This window comes from Chrysoperla carnea, chromosome 3 (genome assembly GCF_905475395.1).
Source record: "Chrysoperla carnea chromosome 3, inChrCarn1.1, whole genome shotgun sequence".
NCBI classification, from domain to species: Eukaryota; Metazoa; Arthropoda; class Insecta; order Neuroptera; family Chrysopidae; genus Chrysoperla; species Chrysoperla carnea.
This window is the reverse complement of record NC_058339.1, coordinates 20,150,393-20,171,310: the sequence shown is the minus strand read 5'-3', so window position 1 is coordinate 20,171,310 and position 20,918 is coordinate 20,150,393. Positions and strand designations below refer to the sequence as shown.

Sequence of the window (20,918 nt, the reverse complement as noted above, 5' to 3'; positions counted from 1 at the left end):
ATAAAAAATTTTTTTAAACAAAATTTGTAGAGAATTTTGTATTCTACAATATTGATAATAAATACAAATAGCAAAAAACCCATAGGAAATGAGATATTTCCAAAAAAGCGCAAAAAACCGATTTTTGTGACCTTTGACCTTGAAATTTAATAGTTGCTTACACCCTACCATATGTAGGTTTTGAGACAACTTTTAGGGTTAAATTTCGATTTTTGCCCCAATTCCTAGATCAGTTTTTTGTATTTTTAAAATACGTATTTTCGACTACCAAGTAGTCATCATCAGTAAGAATTAGCTAGTGAATGTTACTCTTTGCTAATTTGGTGGCGGACTGCACACTGTTACATTCGTGTTTTTACAATTTATACTGTTCACAGTATCTGTCAAATTGTAGTGTCAGTGGCGCTAGCCAATCAACTGCCATCAGTTGACTAGTCTGGCCAATGAGCATGATACTTGTGCGCAGGTCCATTCGAGTATTTTTTGACGTTTAAAATAATAAATTACAAATCTAACCTAAATTAAAACTATAAATAAATCATAAAAATAAATAATCCTTTATTTTTATAACGTATTGACAATTTTTAGAAATTCAACCTTGATTTTGCAATTTTTATTAAATCCGAATTTGGAATAGGTCCTTTGTCCAAGTTCATTGCTTCATTACCCATCTTTTGAATGAAGATGCTTTCATAAGCGTCTAATTCGCAAGGATTGGGTACTGATTTTAAGAGCTTAAGGTTTGATTTGTCGATTTTGTGGTCGTTTTCGATAACGTGAGCGGCTACACATGATTTTTCAATTCTTCCATATTTTAAATGGCCCATATGTTCTTTGAATCTTGTGATAATTTGTCTTCTACTTTGACCTACATACTTCTTCGAACAATTTTGACATCCAATGCAATATATTCCCGATTGTTGTTCCATGTTGATTTTATCTTTGGGATTTCCAAGTAATTGTTTTAATTTTGTTCGACTAATGGGTGCTATTTTTAGGTTATGTTCTCCAAGTTCTTTTGTTAATTTGTTGACGTATGGTTGAAAATATGTAAGTTGGTATAATAAATAAAGGATTATTTATTTTTATGATTTATTTATAGTTTTTTAATTTAGGTTAGATTTGTAATTTATTATTTTAAACGTCAAAAAATACTCGAATGGACCTGCGCACAAGTATCATGCTCATTGGCCAGACTAGTCAACTGATGGCAGTTGATTGGCTAGCGCCACTGACACTACAATTTGACAGATACTGTGAACAGTATAAATTGTAAAAACACGAATGTAACAGTGTGCAGTCCGCCACCAAATTAGCAAAGAGTAACATTCACTAGCTAATTCTTACTGATGATGACTACTTGGTAGTCGAAAATACGTATTTTAAAAATACAAAAAACTGATCTAGGAATTGGGGCAAAAATCGAAATTTATTTCGACATATCCTAGAGTTCTCATTTATTATCTTCGATAATATTTATAACTTTTAGGGTGTCAATATACAACTATTTACAGACTTACAGCTGGGTATCTCGAATTCCGAGGTGAACTTACTATAATGACTGGACCAATAGGTGTTCATAAAATCACCTAATTATTCCATTTTCGGTTGTCTGTACGTCCGTCCTTCCGTTCGACTGTCGACGCGAAATCTTAAAAACGAACAGAGCAACTTAGGTCAAGGTAGGACCCAAGGTAGGGACTATACATGGTATTTCAACAATTATCTCAGTCAATTGTTTGTTTTCACTTGTTAAATACTTCTTTATGAGAGTAAATATTTTTTATATTTTTGATTTTTGTGTATTTAGAACAGCAAACAATAAAATAAAACATAAGACAATAATTTTTAAATAAATTTTCAAAAAAATAATATAAATAAAGCTTACATCCAGGTGATTCACATCCATTTTTAAGCGTACATCGATATGGATAATAAGTTCCAGGCAACACTTTTCCATACATAGTCCGATCCATATTGATAACAAATATAACACAGCTATTTATAATAGATGAAAACTCATTCACAAAACGATACAATTTTCAAAAACATTATCTATTTAAAATACTTTTGATGTGACCTTGTGTCATCAAAATTCGTGTTACACATGTGGCATAACATGTTTCTTCAATAACAACACAATATTTAATACACTCACTAATTCAATCGTCAATATATTTTCTGTTCTACGATAGTAAAAAATAATTGTTATCACGTCATATTTTCAGCATAAACTATATACCACATCAATTTGTGTATGAAAACTGCAGTTTAATATGACAGGCTAATGTCAATGAACTAATAAAAAAATTATATAAAGATGATTCGTATTAAATTGAAGATAGAAATATCAATCTAATTTTCTTTATTCTAGAATTTATAATTTTATAACTAAAATTTTTCGGTCATTAATGTAAAATTAAATAAATTTATTACTTTTTGTTTTTGTTTACTTTTAATCATGTATACGATATTTTTATTTACATCATGGTGTCTCGATTATAATTGATGATTTTTAATATGATACATACAGCGTAAACAAAATATTGACAAATATCTTGTCTAGTAATCTTAATTAAAGAGAATTGAAAAAAATACACTCGAACCAGTACTCGAACCCAGACTTCTGGGAGAAGAAGTTCGGGGTCGAGTCCTGGTTCGAGTGCATTTTTTTCAATTTTTCTTCAATTAAAAATAAATTTAATTTCTCGATATTAAAAAAATCGAAATTTTGTTGCTAATTCTCTCATTCTGCACGAGTTTCCTTGCAATAAAATAGATAGTTGCCTATTGGGTGCGCAAATTTACTTATCATACGCAAATGGTAATTTGAGTATGACAAATAAATTTGGTGTTTTAAATTTTATTTGGAACGATGGGAAAACTGTCTATTGCCGAAATGTTCCTCAGTATTTTTTATTTGACTTGAATTAATTAAAATATTCTGAAAGACACAAATTGTATGCAATAAACCAGAAAAGCCGACCGGAAAAAACTAGAATAAATTTTTTTTCTCCATATCTAAATGTATATATAATCAAAAAGTTCGATTTATCTTTTAGAGTGGCCACAAAATCGAATTTTAAAATTTCCTGATAATTTCCGGTATTTCAGTAAAATTCAACATAATTTTCCCTGCTTTAAAATTTTTATGATTATTATTTTTATATTTATTTTTTCAACACAATTAATGGCCACTATAATTTTAACTTAATATCGAATTAAATTTCCATTAAATTATTCTGGTACTTCTTAAATTTCCCCCTGATATTGTCATCGATAAATCCCGACTTTCCAGTTCCGTGGCCATTCTGGTTTAGTAAGAAAAACACTGATTCCTATTTGTTTCTCTTCTCTAATTGCACTAAAAATTATTATTTTGACTTTTCTTAAATTTTAAAGTAAAACTTTCGCTATGTTAATAGAAATTTTTTCTTTTCCATTGTGTAATTTTTATTCAGAAATTTTTTTTTCGTGGGTGACACTCGAACCAACATAAAAATGCACATATAACAAAACTGAATATTTTGATAAAAAATTTAAAAAACAGTGACTATGTGATAAATGTAAAAACACTAAATTAACCAATCGAAAATCATGAGAAATAATTCCACCTACAATATTTTAAAAGCTCACTGTATTTAAAAATACACTTTTTTGTTTAAGTATCGTAATTTTATTATCAAAACAAAATGATCAAATTTCTAGAGCATACATAACATTCACTTATAAAAGTAATTAAAACGTCTATTTAAATTAATTATTAAATTAAACAAATAAATAAATAATAAAAGTCCATATTGTTTTTATTTTAAAAAAAATTTACATATGACCGACCGGTAAAGTTAAACTTGATCGCGAATCTGTTTTAAGACAACACATATTATAAACAAAATATATTACAGCATACAGAGACAAAGATTTTAATTTTAACGAATGTGACAAAATTAGAAGAGGTGGGATGATGATGAAAAAAAAGCAGACATATTTTATGTTCGCGTGTGTTTACACATACGTGTTGCGTGTATATGTTTCGGTATTTTTGTTGTTTTATTATTTCAATAAACAAGAGGAAAATACTAATAATGTTATCATTTCCTTTTTAAAGAAGATATTTGGTAAAAAATAATTATTTTACTACATGGACTCATCAAGTTTTAGCTTCTTACATTAAGTTTTAGAGCCTAAGTGACCAAGCGGTCTAAGGCGATAGACTTTGACCGTTTGTCTAGTTAAACTTAGGTTGCGGGTTCGAATCCAGGCAGCGGAAGAATTGATCACATTGTCGTCGCTTGGATAAGAACGTAGTAGCCGACTCTACCCACATCAAAAATTGTAATTGTAAATTTGAATGAAGTTTAATAACTAATAATGTGGGTGGAATCTGTTATAGGTGTAAATGCCAGATAAACGGAGGTTTAACTCCATTATTATTATTATTACATTAATTTTCATATGTTATTTTAGTGTAAAATTTTATGTTAATGTTACAAACCGTGGATTGCTCGGCATCTGTTAGGCACTACTTTTTAGAATACATGTTGTGTGCACCCCACGCATATTAACATTAAATTTTACATTATAATTAAAATTATTTTGCACTTTTCGCCCGGGTTAGTTTATTTTTTATAATTTTTAAGACCAAAAAGTACTAGCAATATGAAAGTATAGTAGGTAAGGATTTGATTAGTAAAATTCTTTAATTAACGATTAACGTGTCGAGGGCTTTAATAAATGGGAAAAATTATTGACCGCTGTATTAATTATTAAGCCACAAACTTTCTAAAATTAATGTTTGGTTCAATCTCAAATAAAAAAATATATGCGATCATAAGTTATACAAAAAAAAATTCGAAAACAAAAAACAAAATATGCGTTAATTTAACGTTAAGTGAAAAAAAAAAAACTTTTTATCTTTCACTTTCTTTTAAAATTATTTACGTTTTCACTTCAAGCAAAGTGTATATTATTATAGAAACAGAAAATACGTACACAATTTCACTTTAAAATTTACACTTTATAGTTAATAAAAATACCAAAATAATTGAAAATTCGCAACGCATAAAGTTCACTACAAAAGCGTACAGTTTCAAATAATATTTCGTTTAATATTCAACAATAAATTCTGTTTTAAGAGATAGTTTATGTAATAATAAATTTAATATATGATAATTACATTTAATAAATACAATTCATATATGAATTAATATAATTTATATTGTATTAACTGTCACTTACACCATAAAATTAATCTACATCTGTTTTTAGATATTAGAGGTATACCAACAGCGTAATAGCCGTTTTTTATACCAGGTATATATGAAATATACATAGTATATTAAGTTTAGTCCCAAGTAACGCTGTAACGCTTGAATCTATATATATAAAAAGAGAGTGTTTGTTTGTTTGTTTGTATGTCCCCGATTTTCCCTAAAACTAACCATTGACCTTCGGTAGGGGATTATGTCATTGGGTAGCCCTTAGGCTCCCATTGTGAATAAGGGAGTTTGGTGGGGGTGCATTGTGAATAAGGGAGTTTGGTGGGGGTGGAATTAAAAATGATCTAGGAATTCATAGAAAATAGATTTTAAAAAATAGTTCTAATAATTTTCAATAGATGGCGCCACTGCCAATAGTACAATTTTCACTAGATGGCGCTACTGGCGCAAATGTCTTTCGATTTTTTAGTTCTAATAATTTTCAATAGATGGCGCCACTGTCAATAGTACAATTTTCACTAGATGGCGCTACTGGCGCAAATGTCTTTCGATTTTTCTCGAAAATTCTGGAATGTTCCATGGATTTCTATCGAATTTTCTAGAACTTTCTCGAATATTCTCGAATGTTGTATGGATTTTTATTGAATTTTATCAAACTTTCTCGAACAATCTGAAATGTTCCATGGGTTTCTGTCGAATTTTCTAGAATTTTCTCGAACATTCTGGAATGTTCTATGGATTTCTATCGAATTTTCTAGAATTTTCTCGAACATTCTGGAATGTTCTATGGATTTCTATCGAATTTTCTAGAACTTTCTCGAATATTCTGGAATGTTCCATGGGTTTCTATCGATCTTTCCCTTACTTTTCCGTACACACAGAGAGTGTAGACATAATATTGGGATCGGCCAAAAAAATCTTACTGTTCCGTACACACAGAGAGAATTAAAAAAAGTCTTTCATTTAACAATTTTGATATTTAAATGTGCAACAACCCAGCGAAGCGGGTTTAACAGCTAGTATTTATATAAGTGTTCATAGAATCAGCTAATTAGTCCATTTTCGGTTGTCTTTCTGTCTGTCTGTCTGTCGCCTGTCTGTCCGTCTGTCATCACGATTACTCAAAAACGAAAAGAGATATCAAGCTGAAATTTTTATACCGTGCTGAGGACGTAAAAATTGAGGTCAAGTTCGTAAATGAGGAACATAAGTCAATTGTGTCTTGGGTTCGTAAGACCCATCTTGTAAACCGTTAGAGATAGAACAAAATTTTACATGTAAAAAATGTTCCATATAAAAAAAAAAAACAACACTTGTTTGAAACATTTTTTCGTAAACATCACGGTTTATACCCGTGAGAGCGCAAATTATGTGCACACTGTATAGTATGTGTTATATGGGTATATCAATTATATATGTGCGGCACCAAAGAATACAGATACATAGTATTCTTTTGCGACACTTATGTATGTGTAATGAAACAGAATAATCAACACTGTATATACATAGTATTTCAAAAATTAACTCAGTCAATTGTTTGTTTTCACTTGTAATAAAAAATAATATCAATAATAATCAAATTAGATTTTGTAATCTGTACATAGAGGTAATGTGACATGAGCACTAATGTGACATGAGCACAAAATTTTTTTAAGTAAAAAAATAAGTTTTTTAAAAGTAGCATCAATATTTTTGTAAAACAAAATGAATCATACTGTTCTGTCAAATGGTTACAGATGAATTTCTTAAATTATTTACATTAATTAGAAAAAAACCACATTAAATAAACATTAACATCAACTCTGAAAATAGAATTAAAATAAATATCATCTACTTATAATATAAGTGTCTTGCGTAAATATATTATTATAACACCATCATTAGAAGTTAACAGCACGATTACTGTTATCAAAACTAAGGTTATCGACGGTAAAACTTAAACCACACACTCCGAATGAGATATGTTTAAATAAAAAAAAAAGGGGATGATAGTTTGTATGAAAATTCGTCATTTTTGAATTAATTACTTAAAATTTTTGCAAGTTACAATGCAGAGTTTCTGAGATATCGCAATGTCTGGATCGATTTTAATCCGGATCTCAAAAACTAGACGACCAGTCATCAAATGCACTCGATTTTTGTACTTTTTGGGTCAAAATTACCTAATATATCGAGTTTTATCGAAATTGGAGGTATAATAAATTTTTCGATTTTTTGCAATTTTTTTAAGGGGTACCTTTGAAAAAATCGTGAAAATCGGAAAAAAACAATTTGTTTTGGATTTTGATGAAACTCGGTGAATAGGGTAATTTTGACCCAAAAAGTATAAAAATCGGGTTTATTTAATGATTGGATGCAGATTTTCTGAGATATCGCAATATTCGGATCGATTTTATTCCGCATGTCAAAAACTATTCGACCAGTCAACAAATGCACCCGATTTTTGTACTTTTTGGGTCAAAATTACCTTATATACTGAGTTTTATCGAAATTGGAGATACAAAAATTTTTTCGATTTTTTGCAATTTTTTTAAGGGTACCCCTACTGATTTAAAACAAAGTATAATAAAAGTTTAAAATAATTAAATTAATGTTAATTTTAAATAGCTAAATAAAATAATAATACGCTCTGAAAGCGTTAATTAGGATGAAATTATTAAGTGTGCTCTATTTAAGCGAAATATGACTTCATTCGATAAGAACAATTTACTTCTAGATATTTTTTGGATTCTATATGTATTGCAACGTTGTTTTACGGTTTTTAGAGATGCACTGCTAGAAACCTTGTAAAGTATTTATACTATTATCACAGCCTGATTATGTAAATCACAAAATTTAGAACAAAATAATTTTCATGTAGTTACAAAATACAATAATAAATGTACTTAGCATAATTTTTATTAAACACCTACGGTGTCAAAAGTCATTAATTTATGACGCAATTTTCTATTATCTTTTAGAATTCAATTGAAGAAAATAATACCTCTTACATTATATTGAATTATACTATAATTCAACATAATGTATATGTCACCGCCAAATAGCTTAATTAGCCGTTCAATCAAACAGCTAGGCTTAGGACTATGGTCAATAACGTTTAACTACTAGTTTCCTATCCAAGTCATTTTAATTTAGTTCCACTTTCTGCCACCTTGCTCTGAAACACACACACTGTCAATATGGCGTCGGAAAGCAGCAATATTGTTGGTGTGCACATCTGTTTACTGCGTTTACATAACGGTTTACTGTGTTAAAAGTACAATGGAAGTGCAGTATTCAGATAAAAACTATAGCGACGAAATTTCAGAAAACCTAATATCTTTGAGAATTATTAAAACATTAAACTACTTTATTCAATAATGCCTTTACTTTACTGTTTATATAGTGCCAATCCTTGGGCACTCCTCAACTATTGGGTTTTTGACAAAAGTATTTAAGGCACTTAAACAATGGAGCCTACCAACACCTGTACTACAAATATCGCTGAACATTTTTTAAGTGAACTTCATATTTTATTAATCATTTTTAGCCATGTATAATTCATACAAGCACAATTATTAAGAATGTAAAAAACACAATTTATTTAGAACACAAATCGATTTTTGTAATAAATCATAACCTTGATTAAAAATTTAATTTTGTTATTAAAAACTTTTTCCCCAATCAAATAGGAAATTAATCGTTATTTTGAAATATAAATTATTTATGTTCGGGTACAAATCAAATACATGATTCAAACATATTTATTTTGGCTTATTATGATTTAATAAATGGTTTGCTGTACAAAAGTTACTTTCCATATACATTAATTTGGGCATTTATCCAATTTTTAACTAATATCTTTATGTTGTTGGAATTCGATTTATACTTTTTATTAATAATACCCATAATATTATGATTCTAATACCGCATGTATCATAATCAATTTACAAGTAATAAACAAAAATTCTCTAAACAGACATTGCAGAATTCTTATAAAAATTGATTTTAGTAAAGATATGACTATTAAAGATATTCCGAGGAAAAAATATAAAAAGTACACAGACTTTTACTCAAAGAATATGTGGTTAAAATTTCAGCATAGGTATCCATGCAAATTTTTAAGAAAAGTCATTGAAAATCGATAGAAAATACATTGGCTCTTATGGAGGAATCTCAAAAAACGACATATTTTGAAAGTTTTTTATAATTTTCACTTGGAATTAATGAAAACAAATTTAAAAAAAAATTTTTTTAATAGAAAATAAACATTTAAGCAATAGCATAGAAAAGAAAAAAACCAAGTGCTCCGTCCATATAAAGGATGTAAGAGCAGGGTAGATTTAGGGTTGAAATTATTTTTATCTTATTTTCAACTTTGATCATTAATTTTGTTATAACTTCATGAATGTAGACGAAAAATAAGAAAAAAATTTTTCGATATATGTGTGCTGTGTCTAATAAGTAATTTACGGTGTTGTAAACGCAATTATCTTTGTATAATATTCTTTATTGTCTATTTGTAAAAAGATCATAATAAAATATATTTAAATATTAATGGAAAATATTGTAAACATAAGTAAATTACGTCAGACACTTGACATTCATCGAATTAATTTCTGATGTCAGATTTAAATACACCAGACCTGTTTTTTACATAATTAATATGATTTACTCATTTTTTTTGTTTATGCTTTTAATTACAGTAATTATTAAGGTCAAAAAGATAAATACACTTCTGACAATCGCAGATAAAAATTTTTATTCGTTTTATAGCTATAGTTATCAATATAGTTGCACTGACAAATTCAGCAATCTAGAATCAAAATTATGAGTGATTAATAGACTTTTTGGTTTAATTTAGAGCCCAAGTATTCTACTTAAATGAGAACGCACTTTTGTTTAGGTTTTCAGGAGATTTTTAGAGCGAGATTTTTATAGAGGAGATGAGTAGCGAAAATACAACAAAACGGCGTCAAAGGTACCCCTTGATTGGTTTCAGATAACAAATTTTGATAAATGATCAGTGATGGGAAAAAGTTTCGCAGCCCTCAAATTATTTTCAAACGGAAGCGAAAACGTATGATGGTCGAGTGATGGCTCATTTGTAGGTGTCATACATCGCTACGACCATTTTTCATGAAATTGTTCTATTTCGCAAAAAAACTAATTTCACCACCCTCTGCCTCTCTAAGCTGCCTTAATGGTATTGTCGTTAAACAATCCGTTTTACAATCCCCATAAACTTATATTAATTTCAGTCCTTTATATTGAACCGTTTGAAAGTAATTTGAGGGACGTCGAAATTTTTTCCCATCACTGTAGATTGAAGATAAGCTTTTTTATAAATCACATAATTGAAATTTTCTTTTTGTATACTTGACTACACTATAAGAAAAATATATTCCCATATCTGCCTAGCGCATATATGCTGATTTTTCCTATTATAGAATTCACACACATTCATTTTTATTTCAATGCACTTCTGAGCTTAATCTGCTACATTTGCAGCTATTTTGAAAATTTAGTTTATATTTAGCAATGATTATATTTGAATATTTAGTTTATGTTGTGTTTTAGTTCGATCAGCGATTTTTTTCTTTTAAAAATATAGATCAAAGGTAGCAAAACGTAATCCTTTCACGGTTCTCGTATGCCTGGAGAATAGAAAGTAACTGAGAATCATATTCGGCGTATCGATGGTTCAGGAAGAAAATCAAGAACAAACTATAAAACACCGTTATTGACAATCCATCTAATAGCTTTGAAAGTTTTCAGTTTTCATACAATCAAATTGATAATACTACCATTAATTTATACATGGTCATTTGTTGAACGGATTGGAATATCAAAAACGGTAAAATGCGGCTCGTACTATTTTTGGAGGGAATGAATAAAATGTGTATTTTTGTTCTTCTAAATACTTTTTAAGGGACAAGCTTTTGTTATGCTAAAAAGTAGAAAATAATTTTTTCTATTTCACTTATACACGACTATTCGTAAAAGCTTGAGGAGTTACGATTCATTCTCGATATTTCAAATTGGAAAAATGGTCGTGTATGAGTGACTCATAGAAAAATTATTTTCTACTTTTTAGTAGGAACAATAAAAGCTTATCCCTTATGTTTTTTTTTTTTTATTATTACTCCCGAAGATAAGGAGACCAGTATTTAACCGTTTTTTAATATTCTAATCGAATTTGGAAAAAATTAGTTGGAAACTTTTTAAAAAATCAGCCTGTATGTATTTTAAACGAACACATCACTTACAAATTTCACAATAAATACACTAAACATTTAATAACATAAATTATTTAAAAAAAAATCACAAATATATCATAAATAGAAAAACCTATTAAAAATGACACTTTTACTATTCAATACACATAATCTGCACTATATTATTAATAATAACATTAAAGTGTTAAGTCAAGACACTAAAATAAAACACGTTGCACGTTGTTTTGTTTACAGTCATCAGTTCATGATTAAAATAAATCTATTGGTGATATATTCGCGGACCGATCACACAAACGACATCACACTACATGTAATCATAATATAATGAACTTTTTGTATGAAGTAATTATTATTGTAATACATAATAATTATTGTTTAAAGTTATACGGTCACTACCTTCATATTCTACACTAAAAGTCGACACTGCTTACTTCTCATCCGCTGGACCTTTTATTAGTATACTTATTTATATTTGTAACCAAATTTTTACATTGGTTTCAAATTTTACCATATTTTATGGTTTTTGGCAACTCATGCGTTTGTGTCAAATTCATCACTCAAGCCCGTACGGTAGTTGTATCACATTCGTGTACCATTCGCCATATATGATCTCGCAATGAGGTTGAGACAATCTCATATGGGTTGGTGTTAAGAATTTTTGGTCAGTGCGCGACACAAAATCAGGTTTGATCGACTCGTTGGAGCCATCGAAGCTCCTAAACAGGAGATTAAAACATTATAAACAAGCATTAACCGAAACAAGCATTTCGGTCTAAAAACGATGAGTCCGTAAATGCTTATCTTCGGTTTTACGAGCATAAAAGAAGAAATGACAAGAGAAGAACTGGGACCAATTCTAGAGCTTTCGGTTATAAAATACGGCACGGATTAAAAAACCACTCTGTATGAAGGTAAATAATAAAAAAAATTAATTGTTTGTTTAAAACATATTGATGTAATCAATGGTACATTAGCAACCTGAATCACCAGTGAAAGATAGACATTGGCATAAATAATTCAATTATTATTAATACTGCAAAATCGTTTTTATAAAAAGTTTAATAGAAAGAATACATTGGTAACTTGACATTGTTGATTTTGATGATTGAGTTGCTTTAACAGTTCAAGGTTGAGTTCTTAACAAAACTCAAAAACGTGTCTCATTAACTTCTACAATCATCGCCAAAATTACATACAAAAAAACATTTGTTATTTTCTTTACTCCCGTAAATGTATGGATAAAAATTACTAGTTTAAAAACTTAAAAGCATGCTATATTGCACTAAAAATGAATTAATTGACCCAAATTAAATAGGATTACATATTTGGTTTAACAAAATTGGATAAAATTTGGATGTTATAGAGCAAAATTAAATTTTTTGGATTCTAATGACGTCATAAAGTTAAAAAATTCGATTTTTTTGATAACATAGGCAAATTTGATCCGATCTTAATGGAATTTTTTTTGAAACCCACTAATTTTGGGTCATTCTTTTTCACTGTGATGCCAGTTTTTCGCTAGCTATCACTTATGTACTTAATTCCGGGACCAGGTCTCCACATTCTGAAAACCTATTAGAACTAGGTTAATTTTGATCACAAATTTGAAAAGTATGGCCCAAATTTAGTAGAATTGCATCCTTGGTTTATCAAATTTGGATAAAATTTGGATGTTATAGAGCAAAATTAAATTTTTTGGATTTTGATGATGTCATAAAGTTAAAAAATTTTATTTTTTTGATAACACATGCAAATTTGATCCGATTTTAATGGAATTTTTTTTGAAACCCACTAATTTTGGGTCATTCTTTTTTACTGTCATGCCAGTTTTTCGCTAACTATCACTTATGTACTTACTTTCGGGACCAGGTCTCCACATTCTGGAAACCTATTATAGCTAGGTTAATTTTGATCACAAATTTGAAAAGTATGGCCCAAATTTAGTAGAATTACATGCTTGGTTTATCAAATTTGGATAAAATTTGGATGTGATAGAGCAAAATTAAATTTTTTGGATTCTGAATTACCATAGAGTAATTTTTTTATTGTTTTAATGTTTAATAAAGGAAGGTCCACGCAATATTTAGACTATATTCCTTATGTTGGTTGTATCATTTTTTTGAATCAAACCATATTTTTCGCTCTTTGTAGTATAAAATTGATAATGATTTCTGAATCACATCTGTGTTAACACAATTTCCAAATAATTAAAAAACACAAATATAGGTATATAATATACTTGTAAAATTATTATATTTGGTAGATATATTTATAATTTTGTCCAAATGTTTAAATATAAACTTGACCGCATTACTTGAACGATGGATGAGAAGGTTAAAAATATGATATAGGCTTGTTATGACTTTATATGGAACATTTTAATAAAACTCGATTAAATAATCTACTTTCAAAATTGGACATGGATTTATAAATATTATTTATACTTTACTGGTAGTAATATTAATTTATATTATTTGATGATTCATTCTATTCTTATTCTTATTCGAAATATAGGTGCACGATAGTGCGCCAGTCAAGTTCCGACCTAAAGCACCAGTATTGTGTATTACACTTCGTGGCATACATGGACAATCCACAAGGCAAAGTAGGCATGCATATACAGGCATGAGGTTACAAAGGGGCGTATGCGTAAGTATGCAATCAAGTTCGATGATATTGATATTTGTACAGTTAATCAAATGTATGACAGTCTAATTCATATAATTTTCGCAGGAAGGGAAATATTTTAATAAATATAAACAGCAAGCTTTGAAACTCTAAATGGTCGAAGAATGTGATAAGAACACAAAGAGGATACGGAATAAGAAGCTCACAGGAGTTGATTCTGCCGAAGATATTACTTCTTCATTATGTGGTATTAGAAGACAGACTTGCGGTTGAACTTCAAAAGAGGTGAGAATTGTACAGCAATTGTTACAGTAATTGTTTTTAAGCAATTTGATCTATTTGAACACTGAAGTTCAAAATAGAGCAAATACCTATTTGGAACAAAAACCTTACGTATTCCTAAATCAATCGAACGAAAGACTTAAGTACCAGTCCTAAAATGTAGTGTTTTTTGGTCTTTAGCTCGATATGTGTATGAACTTCTTAAAAAATTGGCATGTTTTCAGACTTAATGCCATAAATTTTTTTCCTTGTTGTAACAATTTTAGTCTACAACATTTCTATTAGATTTTAATTTTTTTGATTATACAGGGTGTCCCAGGAACGCCCTTGTTGCATCAGATAGAAAATAAAATTCTAAGACGAAAAGTCTTATTCCATTTTTTTGATCCGATACATGGATATCCACCCCTTCCTACACATTCACACAATTTAACACGTATGTATACGTACAACATTGAAGCTTTCGCGTTTCACTCTCTTAGTTTCTAACTACACCCAACCCCCGCTGTAACGTGCTTCTGATTGGTTGCCTATTTTAATGAATAGCTCATTATCCGTGCATCGGAACAAAAAGGAAAAGAAGATTTTTGTCTTAAAATTTTATTTGCTACCTGATGCAACAAGGACGTCCGTTACTCTTGAGACACTCCTTTTATTAGCTGGTAGATCGTTTCCTTGCAAAAAGTCAACTTTTACTACCTCAAGACAGTGATAGTCTACTTTACCAAGCTATGGTCAACTCTGACTAGTACATGTTGATCACTTACAACACTTTTCCGTTTTCGGTTTCAATAAACTTTTACTGAAAAGACCAGTAACAATCGACTTTACCTAGAGAGAGTCAACTCTTACTAGAGAATCAACTTTTCCTATAATATGTATGCACAAAAATTGTAAAGCGTCTATGAACAAGTGATTTTTTTTTTTGAAAGTAACTCAAGAAGTGTAGCAGTTTTTATTTTTTTTAATTTTGTTTTATATGTAAAATTATTGATCTAATAATAGAAAAAATCAAGCACAATAACCTTCATGACATAATAAAATTAACATGAGCTCTAAAAAAATGCTAAAATTAGTCCATAACAAAGTTTTTCATTCATTCATTCAACATATACCATCTTGTAGGTGTTTTAACATAACATTATGCCAAAAATGTTTGTCAAAAATCAAGTTACATAAAATTATGGACTTATTCATTCAGCTCAAAGTCAAACCAACAAAGTATAACTTTTCTTGTATATTTTTGTGACAAAATTGTTCGTGTGACTTTCTTATTTTGACCCAATATTAGGAATTTGCTCCCCTGAACAATTTTAGCGAGTTTACACAGACCCATCTTTCGTATTACCCACTCTGAGTAAATACCCATGGAAATAAAAAGTATTCACTGCCCCCCAATTGGTTAAAGACGAAGTTACCTTTCAAACATCAAAAGATTCTTGGTCTTGGTTTTTAATTTAGTGTAGCAAACTCTAGAATTGATTTATCAAAGGGTAAAAGGCAAAATTTCAAATTCAGGAATGTTAATAAAACAGAAGTACCAGTTTGAAGACTTGAGTGCGTTGATTGATATTATAATAATAATCCTTCTTTCTAAAACCTAAAACTAAACTCTGTAATCCCCAATCTGCCCTAAGATTTTTAGCTGTGACGATTTGTACAACATATTTTAGAAAACTAAGCCTAAACTTCGTTTACAAGGTTGAAAACTTCAATTATGCCTATAAGTAGGTACACAAATTGATAATTAAAAGCATTAAATAGCGATATCAAAAATATATCTTCAGATTCAACATTTTATTTATAATGTGAAAATGTCTATTGTTTCGAAAATCATGCAAATTACTATTTTCAATGAATCACATCAAACAGATGATAAACTCAAATGACCTTACAAAAATTCATCAATGAAAATATCTATTTACATTATTATTACTGATTACATGTGACCAATCTATATTCTATTTACTATAATTCTATTAAACCTATCAATATAATTTTTCAATTTCAAATTGAATACATTCATGAAAACAAACTGTCGTCTTATTTACATTTTTACAATCACAGTATCCACATATAAATAGCCTGATGACATCACTTTTATAGGTTATTTTTAATAAAACAATTGAATACAAAAGGTTACTTACCTAAATCATCCATTTTTATTATAAAATTATTAAAAAGACACTAAACAACACTTAATTATATCACAACCGATTATAAATTCATAATGATAAGCCTTAAAAAAATATTACAAAATTTTTCTGATTAGCTGCCAAATCATAACATTAACGTTGATTAGACAGAGATGCCATTAAATATATTCGCATTATTTGTTAACAAATATTTAACCATCCAATAAAGTCCAAATTAAGAGAAAAACTATTATTGGAATTTCATTTATAAGAGTGAAATGTCACTAACATCTATCAAGTTGTTTTGATTGTTTGTTTATATAGGCAATTGCTTTTTCATGTTTGCAATGTTTTTGCAAGTATATTATTTTTACAACAGCGGTTTTATTTATAGCACGTTAGCCTACAGTGAAACCAGTGAAATAAATAATTAGTTTTCAATCATCGAGTTTCTTTCAAATTAATTGATAATGTTGCGTAAAAATGCTTCAATGATAACTTTTATTTTAATTCATTATACCATGTATATGAAATATACATAGTATATTAAGTTTAGTCCCAAGTTTGCAACGCTTAAAAATATTGAAGCTAGGAAAAAAATTTTGGTTGAGGTGTTCATAGAATCACCTAATTAGTCCATTTCCATATGTCTGTCTGTCTGTCTGTCGTCTGTCGTCTGTCCATCTGTCATCACGATTACTCAAAAACAAAAAAAGATATCAAGCTGAAATTTTTATAGTGTGCTTAAGACGTAAAAAGTGAGGTCGAGTTCGTAAATGAGCAACATAGGGTAATTGGGTTTTGGATCCGTAAGACCTATCTTGTAAACCGTCAGAGATAGAACAAAAGTTTAAATGTAAAAAATGTTCCTTATAAAAAAATAAATAACTTTTTGTTGAAACATTTTCTTGTAAACATCACTGTTTATCCACGAGGGCGCTAATTAGGTGAAAATTTTGTAGTATGTTTTAATATGGGAATATCAGTTATGTGTGTGTGGCTATATCTTTTTTAGTCTATACATGGTATTTCAACAATTAACTCAGTCAATTGTTTGTTTTCACTTGTTTAAATTAAATTTGATATAAAGGGTTTCTCATTAAGAGTGACCGAATTTTAAAATTAAACAATTTAAGTATGAGATATCATAAAGTTTGCTGAACGTTATTACGATGGCTTTATCCAGATTTTACCTTTTCTTTTTGACCGTTTAAACACGAATTACAGAGACTATATCAGTAAACCTTAACCGATACATTCTCTGCGAATTATTTAGATGACCGTTCAGTCACAGTTCACGACTGAGCAGTCTTTTTTTAAATAAAAACTACTTTCATATATTTTGACTAATTTTAAACCCAAAAGTACTATTGTAAATTTTCGGCCAGTTCTTAGTTTTCGAGATAAAATTTGAAAAACTTTATTAACTTTTTACAGATTATTTAATTTCTTTTTGATATGAAAGTATTTTTCAATTCTTTTTCCAGATGTCTATTTTATCGACACTGAAAGAACAATTGTCATGTTGATGTTAGTCATTCATAATAGTGGAACTTATTACTAAACTTGTTGAAGTGATTTAAAACAATTATTATGTTTATTATTTTAGGATAATATTAAAAATTTTAATCAAAATATCTATTTCTAAAAATTTAGTCCATAAAACTTTTTTTTAAACTATTATAATTTATGGTGTAAACGTGTATTAATTAAAAATTTGACAGGTCTCTGTTGTTCATTAAACTTCGTAATTGAATAATTACCCCTCTTTATATTAAACTTAAATAAAAGTTATTAAACATATTAATTGGAAATGTTAGCAAAAGATGAGAGTAAAATTAAACAATGTCTTGTAAGGGTAAGTTGAACATTTGCACATCTATGTATTAATATTACCGTGTGTTTAATATTAATGTGTATTTTTAGTATCAAAACCCAGACGTAACTCGTCGAGAAATATTGAGTGTATTAAATCATTACAATGGATTAGCTGCCCATTTAGAACCATACGGTAAGTATTTTTGAGAGAATTGTTTTAGTTATTTAGTTATTTTAATTTCTCTTTCTGTTTTAGTCTTCAATGATGGAACGAAAATGGACTTAGTAAATTTAGCTGGTACAATTCCGGTGATGTACAAAGGTATTGTTTTTATTGCTCTATATTAAATAGTAGATATAAATTAAATCTAAAATTTAAAACTGGATACCGATACATTGATAAATATTTTGATTAAATAACCGGAAACATGATTGTGTATTTTCAACGTATATTAACGGAGTACTTTTTAACTTTAATGTTCAGTAGTCAATTTTTTAATCAATAGGGAATATTCATGTATTTTTTTAAAATTTTAATTCATTGTTTACACCGTTGTAATAAAGTAAAAAATATAAATACTGCTTAAAAATGCTGTATTTAAGTGTAAAAAAATATTTAAAATACATTATAATTTTGAGATATTTAAACGCAGTTTTTTGGCGCTCTCTGTTGTTGACGTATAAGTACGTGATCTGTCAATTGGTGACAGTTCAATGTATAATTTACACTTTAAAAAAATTAATTTACAACACAGACGTTACACTCGTTATTATTAAGTTTTCTAATAAAGAGCCGTAGAATAATATGATTTAATGAAATACCTTATAAAATGTAAGTAATTAATATCACACAGTATGTCAACAAATTTGACAAGCCCGTACTATGATGTCACGTCCGTATAAAAATTTGAATTTCCGTTTTAGAAATTTTTAAATGCCCTCACTAAATTTGTACTTTTATCAATTAATTTTAAGTAATTAAAAAGATATTATTTACTAAAATAATGGTTTAGTTGAAATGTCCAGTCATTAAGGTTAAGGAAGAAAAATATTTGAACCAAATATAAATTTCATGAATATACCCTATTTTTAGGTGCATCGTATAACATTCCTGTTTGTATATGGTTAGTTAATACGCATCCATTTAATCCGCCAATTTGTTACGTAAAACCTACAGCAGATATGCAGATTAAAATATCAAGATACGTGGATTATAATGGAAAAATTTATTTACCATATTTACACGATTGGACACCAGTAAGTAACTATCGGTACTAAAATATATAAACAAATTTCATGATTTATTTTTGACTAACGATAATACCCTATTCTCTCTCAAAATCGTTGCTAGCTCCTTTACTATTACTATTGTAAATTATAATAAATCATTTTTTTTATAGAATGCTTCAGATTTATTAAGTTTAATTCAAGTCATGATTGTGACTTTTGGTGAGCAACCTCCTGTATATGCTAAGTCACGCAATGAGCCTTCAAGTATGCCGCCTTATCCAGCAACATGTAAGTTTAGATATAGTATATTATGTCGTTTGAAATTGTTAGTTAAACATAGAGAAAATTTAACAATTGAAATTTTTGAAGCGTATATGCCGATGCCTCCAACATCTACATCGTCTTATTTGCCATATCCTCCTAGTGGAGGATACAATCCACCAACAACATCTTATGGTGGCTCTGGACCATATCCTCCATACCCAACACAGCCGCCAGCAAATACAAACTTTCCATCTTATTCAATGTATGGCAATGCGTACCCTTCACATTACCCAAGTTATCCCGCTGGCCAGTCACCACCATTATCTGGAAACGCAACGACTGGAACTGGAACTATCACTGAAGAACATATACGAGCATCATTGCTTTCTGCAGTTGAAGATAAATTAAAACGACGTTTAAGGGAACAATTTATGCAAAATCAAGCAGAATTAGATACTTTGCGGCGTACTCAACAAGAATTGACACAAGGAAAAGCGAAATTAGAAGATATTTTACAACGTTTGGATACAGAACAGGTATTAAATATTTTTATGTATAGTAGAGTCTTGAAAATGTCCAGTAATTGAAAATCCGCACTTTCTACTATCAAAATTATTTTTTATTAGGCTGAATTGGATAAAAATCTTCAAATTCTTCAAGAGAAAGAAAAAGAATTAGAAACAGCTATTGAAAAAATTAGTACTGAAGAATTTAATGTTGAAGATGCTGTAACTACTACTACTCCGTTATATAAACAGTAATATGTTCTCTTTTGTAATTCAAATCCTGTTTTTAATCTATCGTTATTTTTAAGGTTGTTGAATGCATTCGCCGAAGAAGCGGCAACAGAGGATGCAATTTACTATATGGATGAAGCATTACGTCGTGGTGTCATTGATTTGGATGTTTTCTTAAAACAAGTTAGAACATTATCGCACAAACAATTCATGTTAAGAGCATTAATGCAAAAATGTCGGCAAAAAGCAGGTCTTGCTGGTTAGAGGATTGTTTTCAAAGGATGATGATATAAATACATATTTTTAATTTCTAATGATGATAAATAAAAATACAAATATGATTTATGCAAGTTTTATATTATAAAGAAATAATTATATTCATAGAAT

General features: G+C 28.9%; 2 protein-coding genes across 3 annotated transcripts in view; one reads left to right on the top strand and one right to left on the bottom strand.

Moving 5' to 3' along the window:
• LOC123296879 (leupaxin-like) overlaps positions 1 to 16,522 on the bottom strand; it is a 61,771-nt gene extending 45,249 nt beyond the window's left edge. The window contains exon 1 of one of the 2 annotated variants that reach the window (XM_044878571.1): positions 16,495 to 16,522. In XM_044878571.1, the coding sequence (XP_044734506.1) occupies positions 16,495 to 16,507 (13 nt within the window). In that variant the 5' untranslated portion in view covers positions 16,508 to 16,522. Of the gene's footprint in view, positions 1 to 1,888; positions 1,992 to 16,494 lie in introns of those variants that run through there. The other variant, XM_044878569.1, reaches the window with a different exon arrangement.
• A 1,619-nt stretch (positions 16,523 to 18,141) lies between these two features.
• LOC123295146 (tumor susceptibility gene 101 protein) lies at positions 18,142 to 20,869 on the top strand. Its single transcript, XM_044876378.1, has 8 exons — positions 18,142 to 18,340; positions 18,409 to 18,493; positions 18,557 to 18,622; positions 19,394 to 19,557; positions 19,701 to 19,818; positions 19,900 to 20,330; positions 20,421 to 20,551; positions 20,609 to 20,869. The coding sequence occupies exons 1-8, from the start codon at positions 18,296 to 18,298 to the stop codon at positions 20,793 to 20,795; spliced, it is 1,227 nt and encodes a 408-aa protein (XP_044732313.1). The 5' UTR covers positions 18,142 to 18,295; the 3' UTR covers positions 20,796 to 20,869.
• Positions 20,870 to 20,918: the final 49 nt, after the last annotated feature.

Bases quoted from the DNA above. Each gene is read 5' to 3' on its own strand.
- LOC123295146 (XM_044876378.1), top strand. From the start codon at position 18,296: ATGTTAGCAAAAGATGAGAGTAAAATTAAACAATGTCTTGTAAGG. The intron at 18,623-19,393 runs GTATTGTTTTTA...CCCTATTTTTAG, and splicing joins AATTCCGGTGATGTACAAAG to GTGCATCGTATAACATTCCT. The intron at 20,552-20,608 runs GTAATATGTTCT...GTTATTTTTAAG, and splicing joins ACTACTCCGTTATATAAACA to GTTGTTGAATGCATTCGCCG.